Source organism: Scyliorhinus torazame, chromosome 2, assembly GCF_047496885.1.
Source record: "Scyliorhinus torazame isolate Kashiwa2021f chromosome 2, sScyTor2.1, whole genome shotgun sequence".
Lineage (NCBI taxonomy): Eukaryota > Metazoa > Chordata > Chondrichthyes > Carcharhiniformes > Scyliorhinidae > Scyliorhinus > Scyliorhinus torazame.
The window spans coordinates 89,385,938-89,404,519 of NC_092708.1; the positions used below are offsets into that span (position 1 = coordinate 89,385,938).

General features: G+C 43.6%; 1 protein-coding gene across 4 annotated transcripts in view; it reads right to left on the reverse strand.

The window, feature by feature from the left end:
- galnt3 (UDP-N-acetyl-alpha-D-galactosamine:polypeptide N-acetylgalactosaminyltransferase 3 (GalNAc-T3)) overlaps nucleotides 1-18,582 on the reverse strand; it is a 200,529-nt gene that overhangs the window by 37,718 nt on the left and 144,229 nt on the right. For all 4 annotated transcript variants that reach the window (XM_072473890.1, XM_072473896.1, XM_072473883.1 and 1 more), the window contains exons 8-9: nucleotides 15,416-15,547; nucleotides 14,868-14,969 (exon numbers count right to left, since the gene is read on the reverse strand). In XM_072473890.1, the coding sequence (XP_072329991.1) occupies nucleotides 14,868-14,969; nucleotides 15,416-15,547 (234 nt within the window). The remainder of the gene's footprint in view (nucleotides 1-14,867; nucleotides 14,970-15,415; nucleotides 15,548-18,582) is intronic.

Sequence of the window (18,582 nt, forward strand, 5' to 3'; positions counted from 1 at the left end):
TGCGGCAGTAATTACAGATCATAGCCACACACTGCGGCAGTAATTACAGATCATAGCCACACACTGCGGCAGTAATTACAGATCATAGCCTCTCACTCTGGCAGCACATTCCAGATCATAGCCACTCACTGCAGCAGCACATTCCAGATCATAGCCACTCACTGCGGCAATCATTCCAGATCATAACCACTCACTGTGGCAGCACATTACAGATCATAGCCACTCACTGCGGCAGCGCATTGCAGATCATAGCCACTCACTGCAGCAGTAATTCCAGATCATAGCCATTCACTGCGGCATCACATTCCAGATCATAGCCACTCACTGCGGCATCACATTCCAGATCATAGCCACTCACTGAGACAGGGCATTCCAGATCATAGCCACTCACTGCGGCAGCACATTCCAGATCATAGCCACTCACTGCGGCAGCACATTCCAGATCATAGCCACTTACTAAAACAGTGCATTCCAGATCATAGCCACACACTGCAGCATCACATTAGAGATCATAGCCACTCACTGCGGCAGCGCATTCCAGATCATAGCCACTCACTGAGACAGTGCATTTCAGACCATAGCCACTCACTGTAGCAGCTCATTCCAGATCATAGCCACTCACTGTGGCAGCACATTCCAGATCATAGCCACTCACTGTGGCAGCACATTCCAGATCATAGCCACTCACTGCGGCAGTAATTCCAGATCATAGCCACTCACTGCGGCATCACATTCCAGATCATAGCCACTCACTGCGGCAGCACATTCCAGGTCACAGCCACTCACTGCGGTATCACATTCCAGATCATAGCCACTCACTGCGGCAGTAATTCGAGATCATATCCACTCACTGTGGCAGCACATTCCAGATCATAGCCACTCACGGAGACAGGTCATTCCAGATCATAGCCACTCACTAAGACAGGTCATTCCAGATCATAGCCACTCACTGAGACAGGGCATTCCAGATCATAGCCATTCACTGAGACTGTGCATTCCAGATCATAGCCACTCACTGCGGCAGCACATTCCAGATCATAGCCACTCACTGCGGCAGCACATTCCAGATCATAGCCACTCACTGCGGCATCACATTCCAGATCATAGCCACTCACTGTGGCAGCACATTCCAGATCATAGCCACTCACGGAGACAGGGCATTCCAGATCGTAGCCATTCACTGAGACGGTGCATTCCAGATCATAGCCACTCACTGTGGCAGCACATTCCAGATCATAGCCACACACTGCGGCAATAATTCCAGATCATAGCCACTTACTAAAACAGTGCATTCCAGATGTTAGCCACACACTGCGGAATCACTTTAGAGATCATAGCCACTCACTACGGCATCACATTCCAGATCATAGCCACTCACTGCGGCATCACATTCCAGATCATAGCCACTCACTGTGGCAGCACATTCCAGATCATAGCCACACACTGCGGCAGTAATTACAGATCATAGCCACACACTGCGGCAGTAATTACAGATCATAGCCACACACTGCGGCAGTAATTACAGATCATAGCCTCTCACTCTGGCAGCACATTCCAGATCATAGCCACTCACTGCAGCAGCACATTCCAGATCATAGCCACTCACTGCAGCAGTAATTCCAGATCATAGCCACTCACTGCGGCATCACATTCCAGATCATAGCCACTCACTGCGGCATCACATTCCAGATCATAGCCACTCACTGTGGCAGCACATTCCAGATCATAGCCACACACTGCGGCAGTAATTACAGATCATAGCCACACACTGCGGCAGTAATTACAGATCATAGCCACACACTGCGGCAGTAATTACAGATCATAGCCTCTCACTCTGGCAGCACATTCCAGATCATAGCCACTCACTGCAGCAGCACATTCCAGATCATAGCCACTCACTGCGGCAATCATTCCAGATCATAACCACTCACTGTGGCAGCACATTACAGATCATAGCCACTCACTGCGGCAGCGCATTGCAGATCATAGCCACTCACTGCAGCAGTAATTCCAGATCATAGCCATTCACTGCGGCATCACATTCCAGATCATAGCCACTCACTGCGGCATCACATTCCAGATCATAGCCACTCACTGAGACAGGGCATTCCAGATCATAGCCACTCACTGCGGCAGCACATTCCAGATCATAGCCACTCACTGCGGCAGCACATTCCAGATCATAGCCACTTACTAAAACAGTGCATTCCAGATCATAGCCACACACTGCAGCATCACATTAGAGATCATAGCCACTCACTGCGGCAGCGCATTCCAGATCATAGCCACTCACTGAGACAGTGCATTTCAGACCATAGCCACTCACTGTAGCAGCTCATTCCAGATCATAGCCACTCACTGTGGCAGCACATTCCAGATCATAGCCACTCACTGTGGCAGCACATTCCAGATCATAGCCACTCACTGCGGCAGTAATTCCAGATCATAGCCACTCACTGCGGCATCACATTCCAGATCATAGCCACTCACTGCGGCAGCACATTCCAGGTCACAGCCACTCACTGCGGTATCACATTCCAGATCATAGCCACTCACTGCGGCAGTAATTCGAGATCATATCCACTCACTGTGGCAGCACATTCCAGATCATAGCCACTCACGGAGACAGGTCATTCCAGATCATAGCCACTCACTAAGACAGGTCATTCCAGATCATAGCCACTCACTGAGACAGGGCATTCCAGATCATAGCCATTCACTGAGACTGTGCATTCCAGATCATAGCCACTCACTGCGGCAGCACATTCCAGATCATAGCCACTCACTGCGGCAGCACATTCCAGATCATAGCCACTCACTGCGGCATCACATTCCAGATCATAGCCACTCACTGTGGCAGCACATTCCAGATCATAGCCACTCACGGAGACAGGGCATTCCAGATCGTAGCCATTCACTGAGACGGTGCATTCCAGATCATAGCCACTCACTGTGGCAGCACATTCCAGATCATAGCCACTCACGGAGACAGGGCATTCCAGATCGTAGCCATTCACTGAGACGGTGCATTCCAGATCATAGCCACTCACTGTGGCAGCACATTCCAGATCATAGCCACACACTGCGGCAGTAATTCCAGATCATAGCCACTTACTAAAACAGTGCATTCCAGATCTTAGCCACACACTGCGGAATCACTTTAGAGATCATAGCCACTCACTACGGCAGCGCATTCCAGATCATAGCCACTCACTGAGACAGCGTATTTCAGATCATAGCCACTCACTGTAGCAGCTCATTCCAGATCCAAGCCACTCATTGCGGCAGCACATTCCAGATCATAGCCACTCACTGTGGCAGCACATTTCAGATCATAGCCACTCACTGTGGCAGCTCATTCCAGATCCTAGCCACTCATAGCGGCAGCACATTCCAGATCATAGCCACTCACTGTGGCAGCACATTACAGATAATGGCCACTCACTGCGGCAGTAATTCCAGATCATAGCCACTCACTGTGGCAGCACATTCCAGATCATAGCCACTCACTGCGGCAGTAATTCCAGATCATAGCCATTCACTGCGGCATCACGTTCCAGATCATAGCCACTCACTGCGGCAGTAATTCCAGATCATAGCCACTTACTGTGGCAGCACATTCCAGATCATAGCCACTCACTGCGGCAGCACATTCCAGATCATAGCCATTCACTGCCGCAGCACATTCCAGATCATAGCCACTCAATGAGACAGGGCATTCCAGATCACTCACTGCGGCAGCACATTCCAGATCATAGCCACTCACTGCGGCAGCACATTCCAGATCATAGCCACTCACTGAGACAGGGCATTCCAGATCATAGCCACTCACTGTAGCAGCACATTCCAGATCATAGCCACTCATTGCGGCAGCACATTCCGGATCATAGCCACTCACTGTAGCAGCACATTCCAGATCATAGCCACTCACCGCGGCAGCACATTCCAGATCATAGCCACTCACTGTGGCAGTACATTACAGATCATAGCCACTCACTGCGGCAGTAATTCCAGATTATAGCCACTCACTGCGGCAGCACATTCCAGATCATAGCCACTCACTGCGGCAGCACATTCCAGATCATAGCCACTCACTGAGACTGTGCATTCCAGATCATAGCCACTCACTGCGGCATCACATTCCAGATCATAGCCACTCACTGCGGCAGCACATTCCAGATCATAGCCACTCACTGCGGTATCACATTCCAGATCATAGCCACTCACTGCGGCAGTAATTCCAGATCATAGCCACTCACTGTGGCAGCACATTCCAGATCATAGCCACTCACTGCGACAGGTCATTCCAGATCATAGCGACTCACTGAGACAGGGCATTCCAGATCATAGCCACTCACTGCGGCAGCACATTCCAGATCATAGCCACTCACTGCGGTATCACATTCCAGATCATAGCCACTCACTGCGGCAGTAATTCCAGATCATAGCCACTCACTGCGGCATCACATTCCAGATCATAGCGACTCACTGCGGCATCACATTCCAGATCATAGCCACACACTGCGGCATCACATTCCAGATCATAGCCACTCACTGCAGCATCACATTCCAGATCATAGCCAGTCACTGCGGCAGCACATTCCACATCATAGCCACTCACTGCGGCAGCACATTCCAGATCATAGCCACTCACTGAGACAGGGCATTCCAGATCATAGCCACTCACTGAGAGAGTGCATTTCAGATCATAGCCACTCACTGCGGCAGCACATTCCAGATCATAGCCACTCACTGCGGCAGCACATTCCAGATCATAGCCACTCACTGCGGCAGCACATTCCAGATCATAGCCACTCATTGCGACAGCACATTCCAGATCATAACCACTCGCTGTATATATATATATATATATATATATATATATATACAAAAGAAAACTATTCCTCATGTTACCATTGCTCTTTTGTCAATCACCTTAAAATCGGCACACTCTGATGCTGAATCCTTTCAGCAATGGTAACAGTTTCATCTCATCTACTCTAATCAGGTCACCAATGATTTTGAATACTTCCATCAGATATCCACTCAACTTTTCCTTTTCCAAAGAGAACCGCCTAGCTTCTCCACTTAATCTAGCCACGTAATTGAAGTTCCTTATTCCTGGAACCATTCTCATGTACCTTATCTGCACCCTCTTTAATGCCTTTACAATCTTCCTAAAGTGGGGTGCCCAGAGCAAGACACAATACGCACTATGAGGCCAAACCAGTGTTTTATACAGGTTTATCATAAGTCCATTCCCTTTCTACTCTTTGTCCTTATTTACAAAGTCCAGGAAATTGTATGCTTTTGTTAACTGAGCCCTCAACCTATCCTACCATCTTTACTGATTTGTGCACATATCTTCCCTTGTCTCCCTGCTCTTTCAGGGAATTCTTTAGAATTCTACACTTTTGTTTTATATTGCCTCCCTTTTTTTCCTACCAAAATGAATCCCCTCGTTACTTGTCCATCCATTCCCTGTATATGCCGCTTTGATGTTTAACACTATCCTCACAATCCACAGATTTTATGGCATCTGCAAATTTTGAAATTGTGCACTGTACGCCAAAGTATAGGTCATTACTATAAATCAAGAAAAGCAGGGGCCCGGACACTGACTCCCTGGAAAACTTCACTATATCCATGCTGCCACCTATTGTTTTATTCCATTAGCTCTAACTTTGCTCATACGTCTGTTGTGTAACACTTCATCAAAAATCTTTTGAAGCCCGCGTACACCTCCTCAACCACAGTACCTCCATTTACCTGTTGTTATCACAAAACGCTCAAGCAAGCGAGTTAAGTACAATTTGTATTTCTTCGAATTAATCTGCATTTGCCAAAGGACTGTTCATTTTCCCCTGAATTATAGTTTTTAAACGCTTCTCTGCCACTCAGGTTAAACCAAATGGCCTGAGGATGCTGGGCTTATCCTTGCACTCTTTTTTGAACAAAGGTGTAGCATGAACAATTCTCTGGCCTTCTTGCACCATCCCTAGATCTAAGCAGGATTGGAAGTTATGGCCAATGCCTCCATAATTGCCCTCACTTGGATATATATCTTTGAATGTTTGTCATTTGGTCCTGGTGACTCACCAAAGTTTGTACAGCCAGTCTATATAATACATCCTCTTCAGCAATTTCTAGTTCAATCAGGTGTCTCAACTATCTACTCTTTCACCAAGACTTTGGCAACATGTTTTTCCTTGATAAATACAGATGTAAAATATTAATTTAGTACCCCTTAGCTCTATGCGCACATCACATTTTAGGTCCCTAATCAGCCCCTGTTATCACCCTTTTACTTTAGAAATGCCTGTAGACGATTTCTGGATTCCCTTTTAGTTTAGCTGCCAGTCTCTTCTCGTACTCTCTCTTTGCTTCTCATTTTGTTTCACTTCCCATCCAAACCTTCTAAATTGAGCCCGAATCTCAATTGTATTACTCACTTGACATCTGTCATATGCTCCCTTTATCCTTTTCATTTTATTCTCTATCTCTTTCATTATCCAGGGATTATATTTGCTCCTCCTGACATGTACCATGACAGTACCTCAACTACTTCCTCTTTAAAGGCAGTTCTGTTAGTGTTGCTCTGTTATAATCTTACCTGCCACTTTTTGATTCCAATTTGTCTGGGCCGGATCCATTCTCATCCCATTGAAATTTAATTAATTGTGATTCCTCTAGATTGCCTCTTGCCCTTCTCCATAGAGTTCTAAGACTTAGGTTTGCTCTGACCATTGTCCTCTAAAATGTCCCATCCCCCCACTCCACTGACACTCTATTTGCTTGACCTACCTCATTCCCCAGAACCAGATCCAGCAATGCCACCTTTCTTGTTGAACTAGAAACCTGTAGATATAGAAAGTTCTCCTGAAAACATTCTAGATGCCCTCTCTGCCCATTACAATATTATCGCAACCCATAGTAGGACAATTAAAGTTCCCTCATTGTAACAACTCTAATAATTGTACCATTTTGTAATTTGCTTGTAAATTTGTACCTCCATTTCCTTCCGATTAGTTGGTGGCCTCTAGAATTCACCGCATAGTGCAATGATACCTCCAATGCTTCTTGGCTCTAACCAAATAATTTCTACAGAACTGGAGTATGCTGGAAAAAACCTTTTGTCAAAACTTTTCATCTTGCACTCATCAGGATAGCTCACAGAATACCAATGCCAGGGAAACAACAAATTTATAATGTAAGGGGAGAGTGTGCTGATAGGTTGGTAAGTGGACTTTGATTGGTGTGTTGCCATGGAAAATGCACCAGTGGATGGTGACTGACAATTCCAGAGTCCAATTGCCAACCAATCTGCACTCTTTTCATACACTATAAATTTGTTGTTTCCCATGACATTTGTATTCTTGCGAATTGTCCCGATGAGTGCAAGATGAAAAACTTTGACAGAAAAGCCTCTTTTTTTTTCCAGCAATACTTAAATAGATTCTGTTCATTGCCCTCCAAGGACATTCTCTCTCTCTCTCCAGCACGGTAATTTTCTGTTTAATCAATACTGTTACCTCTCCTGGTTTCTTTCCTTCCCCATCTTTCCTGAAGATCATTAAGACTTCTTACTCTTGCACTCCATTCCCTTACCTGCATGTTAACTTTGTGATTCCTGTGCAAGGACATGCAGGTCCCTATCAATGCAAACATTTTCCAATCTTTGACTTTTCAGAAACTATTCTGCTTTTTCTTTTCCTACCTACCCTGTTTTCCATCCATCAACCAATCCTAAATCCATGCTGATATATTATCCCCAATCGCTTAAATCCTAATTTTGCGCAATGACCAGTGTGGCACCTTATCAAACGCTTTTTGAAACTCCCTCCATCGGTTCCTTCATATACATCCTAGGAGTCACAGCCTCAAAAACATCAACAGATTTGTCAACACACAATTTCCCCTTCACAGATCGTCTCTCTCTTCTCTGAACATCATGCTCAGCTTGGCATTGTCTGGATTAATTAACACTACTTTCATCAAGATTATGTAAAAGTAAGAAGAGAGGCGTAATATCGGTCCTCACTTATTTTACGAAACACAGTTATCTTATCGGGGCCAAAAAGATATTGTTGCGTCAGTAAAGGGCATGGTTGATGTACTAAGTAAGCTCTATGCATCAGTTTTTATTAGGACAGTGGGTGCTGCCAAGAAAGGAGTAAAGGCAGAAGCAGTAACAATATTGGTCAGGATAAAAATAAAAAGGAGGCACTTAAATGCTGGCACTGCTCAAAGTAGAAAAGTCATCCAGTCCAGACATAATAGACATTTTGGTAAAATTAAAGCCCAAAGGATTAAAGGAACAGTGTAGGGATGGGGGAGGGGGTGGCACTGCCCAACCTCTGTGGGTACTACTGGGCTGCCAATGCAGCGATGGTGCGCAAGTGGGTGATGGAGGGGGAGGGGGCTGCATGGAAGAGGCTGGAGACGGCGTCTTTTGAGGGTACGAGTCTGGAGGCGCTGACAACGGCGCCGCTGCCGCTCCCTCCAATGAGGTATACCACAAGCCCGGTAGTGGCGACTATCCTCAAAATCTGGGGACAGTGGAGACGGCACAGGGGGGAAGTTGGGGTCTCGGTGTGGACCCCAATACAGGGGAACCACCGGTTTGTCCCAGGGAGAATAGATGGAGGGTTTTCGGGGTGGCACAGGGCAGGGATAAGAAGGTTGGGGGACCTGTTTGTGGACGGGAGGTTCGCGAGCCTCGGTGAACTGAAGGAGAAGTATGGGCTCCCCCAGGGGAACACCTTCAGATATTTACAGGTAAAGGCGTTTGCCAGGTGGCAAGTGGTGGAATTCCCGTGGCTGTTGCCACGCACAGTACAGGACAGGGTGCTCTCGGGGGCGTGGGTTGGAGTGGGGAAGATCTCGGAAACTTACCAGGTGATGCAGGAGGAGGAGGCCTCGGTGGTGGAGTTGAAAGGTAAGTTGGAGGAGGAGTTGGGAGAGGAAATCAAAGAGGGGACGTGGGCAGATGCCCTAGGGAGGGTGAACTCTTCCTCTTAGTGCGCGAAGCTCAGCCTCATACAGTTTAAGGTGCTGCACAGGGCACACATGACCGGGCCAAGGATGAGCCGGTTCTTTGGGGGAAGAGGACAGGTGCGTTAGGTGCACAGGGAGCCCAGCAATTCACACCCATATGTTCTGGGCATGCCCAGCGCTGGAGGAATTTTGGAAGGGCGTGGCGAGGACGGTGTCGGGGGTGGTAGGATCCAGGGTCAGGCCGGGCTGGGGGCTCGCAATATTTGGGGTTGCAGGGGAGCCGGGAGTGCAGGAGGCGAAAGAGGCTGGTATTCTGGCCTTTGCGTCCCTGGTAGCCCGGCAAAGAATTCTTCTTCAGTGGAGGGATGCGAGGCCCCCAAGCGTGGAATCCTGGATCAACGATATGGTGGGGTTTATTAAATTGGAGAGGGTGAAATTCGCCTTAAGGGGATCGGTACAAGGGTTCTTTAGGCGGTGGCAAACATTCTTGGACTTCCTGGCAGAACGGTAGACAATGGTCAGCAGGAGCAGCTACCCGGAAGGGGGGGGGGGTCTATTTTATTTTTGTTTATTTACCCTGGGGGATCTGAGGGGGTGTATATATTTGCTATGTTTGCTTTGTGTTAACTCGGGGTGTTAATTTATTATTTATGTATAGGGGGAGGGGGGTACGGGGGTTGTTTTAATTTGTTCTGTATTTAATTTTACTGGGTTTCTTTTTCATTTTGTTGATATTTTGTGAAAACCCTAATAAAAAATTTTTTTTTTTGAAGTCTAATGATGACCATAAAACCATTGTCGATTGCCATGAAATCCCATCTGGTTCACTAATGCCCTTTAGGGAAGGAAATCTGCCATCCACACCTGGTCTGGCCTACATGCGACTCCAGACCCACAGAAGTGTGGTTGACTCTTAACTGCCCCCTCAAGGGCAATTAGGGATGGGCAATAAATGTTGGTGCAGCCTGCGATGCCCACGTCCCATGAATGAATAAAAAAAGGAAGTGTATGAATCAGAGGACACAGATGCAAGGTAACCATTGTAATGATTTTCTTTTTTCTTAGTTTCTATTTAACTTTAGCTAAATTACTTCAGTATTTACCTGGTACCATGTAAGAAATTTCCACTACTGGTATCATGTAATGTTCTTTGTATTGTTCTCCAAGATAGCCAAAGTCATAGTTTTTACAAAGAACATTGAACTATATATTTAAACCAAAGCTAGTTTATTTTACACTACTTGAAATGGTTTGCACACTCTACTGAGTAACAGCTAACAAAATAATAGCATTGAATCTATGTTACAGGAATGAATCTCTCTCTAATACAACCAACACTAACTCAACCTCACACTATACTTCTCCATCAGCTTCTCCCAGAATACTTAGAGACGCAACCTTTTATAACACTACTCAGTGATGCCATCTAGTGTTGATATACATGAACATCATCTTGTTAACCTTTTACTCTCCTTAGATTATACATATCATTACAACAGCAAAAGATAAAGCAGGGTAAACTTTTTTTTTTTGCATGGAGTTGATGTTATCTATAATGATCTGCCTCTTAACGATGATGGAAGTAGTCTGAATAGTAACATTTAATAGTAACTACTTGAAGGGAGAAAAAGAACAGTACAATGGAGAACAAGCAAGGGAGTGACATTCATTGGAAACTTGGATGTGCATTCAATGAGTCAAATAGCATCTTTTGTGCTCTATTCATATTATTATAAATATAATAGTTAATATAGTTCTAATCAAATGATGACATTTTCAATTATTTAAAGATTGCACAAATATAACAAAGAACAAAGATAATATAAAAAGTAGATTATATAGCCCTTGGCAGCAGGACTGGTGGTGAGCTGGAGGGTCGTGGGAGCGGGAGAAACAAAGAACAGAAGAGGCAGCAAGTGGGAGAGATGGTGAGCTGGAGGCAAGTAGAAATAATTTATTTCTTTAATATTTTAACATTTAAAATAAAATAAATGTTATTTCTTTCAAAGATCAATATGGAGAAGTGCGAGGTAGTTAATTTTGGAAGGACAAATGTGGAGAGTATAAAACAAAGGGAGAAACCCTCACGATGCAGGAACAAAGGGACCTTGGTGTGTATGTGCACAAGTCTTTGAAGGTGGCAGAGCATGTTGAGAGAGCAGTCAATAAAGCATATGGTATCCTCGGTTTTTATTAATGGGGCACTGAGTACAAGAGTAAGGAGGGAGGAACTTGTATAAGACACCATTTAGGCCTAATCTGTAAGTAGTGTCCAGCTCTGGGCACCATTCTTGAGGAAGAATGTAAAGACGCTGGAGAGAGTACAGAGGAGATTCACAAGAATGATTCCAGGGATAAACAACTGGAGCTATGAGGGCAGCACGGTAGCATAGTGGTTAGCACTATGGCTTCACAGCGCCAGGGTCTCAGGTTCGATTCCCGCTTGGGTCACTGTCTGTGCGGAGTCTGTACGTTCTCTCCGTGTCTGCGTGGGTTTCCTCCGGGTGCTCCAGTTTCCTTCCACAGTCCAAAGATGTGCACGTTAGGTGGATCAGCCATGCTAAATTGCCCATAAGTTGGATGGGGTTGCTGGGTTATGGGGATAGGGTGGAGGTGTGTGCTGAGGTAGGGTGCTCTTTCCAAGAGCCGGTGCAGACTCGATGGGCTGAATGGCCTCCTTCTGCACTGTAAATTCTATGATTCTATGAGGATAGATTGGGTCTGTCTTCCCTGGAGAAAAGGTGGCTTGGAGAGGTTTTCAAGATCCTGAGGGAAAATAGTGACAAACTGTTCCTTCTGAAGAGTGCACTAACTAGATGGCACAGGTTCAACCTAATGGCCAAAATAGTTAGAAGTGATGCGAGAAAAAGATTTTTCATCCAGAGGATGACTGGAAGCTGCAATGAACATCCTGAAAGTGTTGTGGAGGCATGTTTGATCGAGGTATTCAAAGGCAATTTCAGGTTTGCTACCTGAAAATAGTGTGTAAGGTCACAGGGACAAATCAGGGGAATTGGATGAGGTAGAATGCTCTTTCAACCTGCCAGTGCAGACTCGATGGGTCGAATGGCTTCCTTCTGCACTTCTGTGATTTTGTTCATGAATACTATGTATTGAGATGGACAGAAAACTGGTTGGCAGACAGAAAACAAAAAGTAGAAACAAGTGTCTTTTTTCAAATGTCAGGCAGTGACTAGTGGGGTACCGCAGGGATCGGTGCTGGGACTCCATATATTAATGACTTAGATGAGGAAATGAAATGTAATATCTACAAATTTACAAATGACACAAAGCTGGGTGGGAGAGTGAGCTCTGAGGAGGACCTTCAGTGTAATTTGGACAAGTTGAGCGAGTGGGCAAATGAATGGCAGATGCAGTACAATTTAGATAAATGCGAGGTTATCCACTTTGGTAGCAAAAAAGGGGAAGGCAGATTGTTATCTGAATGGCTATAAATTAGGAGAGAGATGTGCAACGAGACCTGGGTGCACTTGTACACTAGTCGTTGAAGGGAAGCATGCAAGTGCAGCAGCGGTAAAGAAGGCAAATGGGTATAGCGAGAAGATTAGAGTACAGGAGCAGGAATGTCTCGCTGCAATTATACAGAGCCTTGGTGAGGCCACACCTGGGTAGTGTATGCAGCTTTGGTCATCTCATCTGAGGAAGGATGTTCTTGCTCTAGAGGGAGTGCAGCAAACGTTTACCAAACTGATTCCTGGGATGGCAGGACTGATATGTGAGGGAGGATTGAGTCGGTTAGGCTTGTATTCGATGGAGCTCAGAAAACTGAGAGGCTTGTCATATAAAATTCCACCAGGACGAGACAGGGTAGATGCAAAAAGGATGTTCGCAATGGTAGGTGTACCGAACCAGCGGCCTTAGTCTGAGGATACAGGGTAGACCATTTAGGACTGAGATGAGAAACGTCTTCACCCAGAATGTGATGAACCTGTGGAATTCACTACCACAGAAAGCGTTGAGCTGGAAACATTGTATGTTTTCAAGAAGTAATTAGATATAGCACTTGCGGCCAAGTCCAAGGAAATCAAATGATATGCCGGGGAACACACACTGAGTTAGTTGATCAGCCATGATCATAATGAGCAGGATGTCCTCCTCCTGCTCCTATTTTCTATGTTTCTACAGTAATTTAGCAATGTACAGTATAAAATATAATGATTTAATTTTTCTTCTGATGGGAAAGGTCCTACATGACTTAACAAAATATTTTCTTTGGTTGCAATGGGAAAATCCGATTTGTTTAACTTGATTTCATTTAAACGTGTGCTTTTCAGGAATACAACTAAGTAATTCCTAGCTTAATGTCGTATTGTGAAAACCAGCTTGGATTTTATGGTCAACACCAACAAATGACACGAGCCATCCATCGCACTTGCACTTGCAAACAGATTTACCGCCTTTTGGGCGAGACATAAAATCAAGGCCCTTGCCTTACCTCTCAGGTAAAAGATCCCATGGTATTATTTTGAAGAGGAGCAATAGAGCCTGCCCGGAGTCCTGGGCAATACTTATCCCTCAATTAACATCACTAAAAGTTAATCTGGTCATTATTGCACTGATGTTTGTGAGAGCTTGACATGTCAAGCTGACTTGCTGAATGTCCTGCTTTATAACAGTGCCTAAATGTTCAATTGGCTGTAATGCTATTTGGGGCACTAGATGTCATGAAAGGTACTACATAAATGCAAGTTTTGTTATGGGCTTTTACACTGGAACAGGTGGTGATTCAGCCAGGCACCCTCTTGAGGGAGGATCTGGAGCTTGCGTGCACAAGTCAAGCAACTGTACATCTCCTTAACCAGAAGGAAGAATTGTTAATGAGGCACACAAAGTCTCAACCAGAAAGTTTAAGTTAGAATAGTTAATTCAATACCAATCCATATACAGGAGGCAAAAGTAAGAGGGGTAAAAAAAGATAGATTTTAAGAGAAAGAGGCATAAAAAAGGAAAAGTTAAAGAAAGTTATTCATTTTTTAAATTATAAAAGTTAATTTTCAGTTCCATAGGAGGTTGATTGGCAGCAATTAAGACTTACAATACCATTAAAACTTTACTCATGCTAGTATGGACAAGGCCCAACATTTCTGGAGTGTTTAGCGGGTATCTATTGTCAAAGTACCACAACTTTATTCCCTTCCATGTAATTGAATGCATAGATGCTATTATATCGCAGCTTCTGGAGGAGCAGAACTCATACAGCTTCCCGATTTTAACATTTAATGCTCATGTGTGTTCTATTAACTAAGCATTAATTGCCTCTCAAAAATCCAGGCCAATATTACTTTAGCACTTGTAAAGCACCCAAATTGGAGTTGGTTGCATCTTGGAAAAACATTGCCAATTGATACATGTACTTTTCTGGGTTATCTTGTTGCCTGCATTGCAAAGAGACTAAGTCAAGAATTTCCTTGGAGCTGATCTTACTTTCCACCACAATTGCACTGGGGATTCTGATAGAAACTCCATTCTCAAACAAACAGGGCTTCCACCACATTTCTGGAGGAGATTTTAGCTTCTTATGGAAATGTTAGTGTCATGAAAAATACAATAGTTAATTCTATCGGTGTACAAACAAGAAAAATCAAGTGAAGGTATTAAAAAATGACAAAAATAAGAAAACTGTAATCATCATCGGTGATTTAAATGAAAGCAACTAGTGAAGCATACTTAGAATGGAATTATTCGAGTTTTTCAGCCAATAAACACAAATGATGTGCTTGACAGATGAAAATGAACCCTGCAGCAAGCATTTATTCATAGGAAAAGGTCCTTTCTCAAGAAGCAGCAATGCCCTGGTTTGCCCAAAAGTGATCTAACATGGAATTATTAAATTGAATACTTGACATTACCTGGTTTCCTCCAAGGCCATGGCACGAATACATTATTAAGTGTTTTGCACCCTGATTATTTTCTCCAGCATCAAGACAAGTTTCTGAACCTAGGTTTTTAATCTGAAATTGAAGAGTTGAAAAAAAAAATCACTAGAAACGTAGAAGCAGTCTTATTTCCTGATCAACTTTTTTTTTTTTTGCAATCTACCTTCTACCTTTTAGTTGGCGAAAGAGTTTAAAAGGGCCAGTACTATTATCTTAGCGTGATTTAATTTTATTTCATTTTTTAGTTCAAGATTTTTTAATTGAAAACGCTGCAGCTATAAAATAACCAAAGTACATTATTGATATGTAAAAATCTCAGATTTACAAACCAGCAGCTCAAGCGTAGCATTATAAATATCGAAATGCTAATAGACCGTTAAATAGAGCAAGGCTACAACAAAAACAAGTTCTGATATGTTAAATGCCAAAACAGAATTCCTGTATTCATAAAACACGACAATAATTATTTTTAAATAGCTAAATAATTCATGCCAAATGTGCAATATAAAAAAAGTACTTACCGCACCATAACGGGCAGGAGATAAATCAGGCATAAACACCTCAGGATAAACATTCTTCAAGTACCAAGTGAAGTTTTTACAATGTAGACGCTGTTTCAACTCTAGCCTTTCAGTAATGTCTCCATATGTTTTCTGTTAAAACAAAGGAATGCTGACTAACTGAATCAATACACTGTCACAATGAAGGAAAGGATTCAAAATACCAATTGCCTGTGGATCAAACACTAATGGTAACATATGATTTGTAGAAAATGTTTCATTCTGAAAATTAGGAGATTTTAATTACCCATCAGATTCCTCAAAACATTTAAACTGACCTCAGTACACTTCAGATCACTTAATTAGGTCTCCTGAAGACGCATTACATTTAAGGCCACGCTTCAAGTACAGTTCTGCCGTTGTGCATAACAGGTTGACCATTTGCAACTTTGCAGAAGACATGAACAAAATAGAGGTTGTTTGGTCATACAGAACTGGAGTATTGCTGAAAGAAAGACATTTTGTCAAAGCTTTTCACCTTACACTCATCAGGAGAATCCAAAGGGTACCAAATAAAAACAGAAAATGCTGGAAAAACTCAGGTCTGGCAGTATTTGTGGAGAGAGAAACAGAGTTAACAGTTCAAGCCTTTGCAACTCTTCTTCAGAAAAGCAATGTTAGGGGAAATAGCAACTCCATAGTACAGGAGAAGAGAAAGTGCCGATTGGTTGGCAAGTGAACTCTGATTGGTACGGGTGTTGCTATGGAGAATGAACGGATTTGCTGGTGACTGACAGTCAGTCTACACTATGCAAATCTCTATTTGGTAAGGTTAATATTGATGTAGAGCAGCAACTATAAATTATAATCCAGTAATTAAGGCAGATAATTGGCTTCAGGGGCCACACAAGTTTTTCTTTTGTACATCAAGTATCTGCATCTATCATCATTTATATTGATGTCCATGAGTTTGGTAGATGATCAAAGCCAGGGATCTAGTGTATTCGATTGTTGAAAAGGTTAATAGTTTGTGACTTCTTGGAAATCCTATTCCACTTTCCAAGATTCATCAGGGTTGAATTTGCATTGTTGATGGTAAAGCTCATTGATGCAAAAGGCATTCATAGAATAGAATCATAGAAGTTACATCACAGAAGGAGGTCAATCAGCCCATCTTGTCCATGCCAGCCCGCGGACACCCAGCTGCCCTTTCTAATCCCACCTTCCAGCACCCGTTCCATAGCCCTGTATTTTACAGCACTTAAGTTGCAGATTAAGATACAAGTTGCAGACTCCCACACCCTCTGCGTAAAAAGGTTCTTCCTCATGTCCCCTCTACACCTTCAGCCTCTTATCTTGAATCTATGTCCCCTGGTTTTAGAATTCTCCACAAAGGAAAACTATTTTATACTGTCCACTCTATGGCTTCCCCTCAATTTGAATACCTCAATTAAGTCACCCTGAGCCTTCTTTGTTCCAAGGAAAATAACCCCAAGCTATCTATTCTCTCCTCGTAGCTACACTCTTCTAGCCATGGAAACACTCTCATAAACCTTCTCTGCACTCTCTCCAGAGAAATTCCATCCTTCCTGTAATGTGATGACCAGAACTGCACACAATACTCCAGTTGTGGTCTCACCAATATTTTATACAATTTCAACATTCTATCCTTACTTTTATATTCTATACCACTTCCAATGAAGGAGAGCATTCCATATGCTTTCTTTACAACCTTGTCTACTTGAACTTCTGCCTTTAGGGACTTGTGCACTTGTACACTAAGATCTCTTATTTCATCCACCCCTCATAGTATATTCCCATTTATTGTGTACTCTCTACCTTTGACCTCCCCAAATGCATGACCTCAAACTTCGGTGTTAAAATCCAACTGCCACTTTACCGCCCACTCCACCAACCCATATATCATTTTGGAGATTATAGCTATCCTCTACACTGTCCACCAATCTTTCTGTCGTGCAAATTTTCCAATCGTGCTTCCCATGTGCACGTCCAAATCATTAATATATAACACAAAGAGTAAGGGTCCCAACACCAAGCCCTGTGGAACACCACTTGAAACAACTTTCTAATTGCAAGGGCAGCCATCAACCATTACCTTTTATTTCATTTTACTAAGCCAACATGTTATCCAGTTTGCCACATTGCCATGTATCCCATGGGCTTTCACTTACCAAAATCCATACACACAACAGTCACTGGACTACCTTCATCAACCCTTCTGGTCACTTCCTCAAAGAATTCAATCAAATTTGTGAGGCAAGACCTTCTTTAACGAATCCATGCTGACTATCCCGGACTAGTCCATACCTTTCCATGTGACAGTTATCGTATTTCTCAGGATTGATTCTACTAATTTTCCCACCACCAATTTAAGACTAACGTGCCTATAATTGTTTGGCTTTTCTTTGACCCTTTTGAAACAATGAAACCATGTTTGCATTTCTCCAGTCCTCCGGTATCTCCCCTGCTTCTAGTGAGGATTGGAAAATCATCCTCAAAGCATCTGCTATCTCCTCCCTGATCTCCTTCAGTTGCCTTGGAAACAATTCATCTGGCCCTGGTGACTTATCAACTTAAGAATTTCACCCCTTCCAAATACTTCCTCTTTCTTTATGATTATCCCATCCAATATCTCTGGACTACTTTATCGGCATCATCCATTTCCTTTGTAAACAGAGACAAAATATTAATTTAAAACCCTTCCCACAGCCTATACATCTGCACACAACTTCCCTTCTCCATCTCCGATTGGTCCCATTTTTTCCTTAACTAACCTTTTACTATTAATGTATTGGTAAAACATCTTTGGGTTTTCTTTAACTTTACTTGTTAATCTTTTCTTTTTTTTAAATAAATTTAGAGTACCCAATTATCTTTTTCCAATTAAGGGGCAATTTAGCATGGCCCATCCACCTAGTCTGCACATCTTTGGGTTGTGGGGATGAGATCCACGCAGACACGGGGAGAATGTGCAAACTCCACACAGACAGTGACCTAGGGCTTGGATCGAACCTGGGTTCCCTGGCACAGTGAGGCCGCAGTGCTAACCACTGCACCACTATGCCACCCTCATCCAAATAAAAAGCTGTCCAATAATCTAGTTCAAAGACAGCAGGAAGCAACCAAGGTATACAATCAATCAGCTAATCAGCAGTTGTCCACCATTC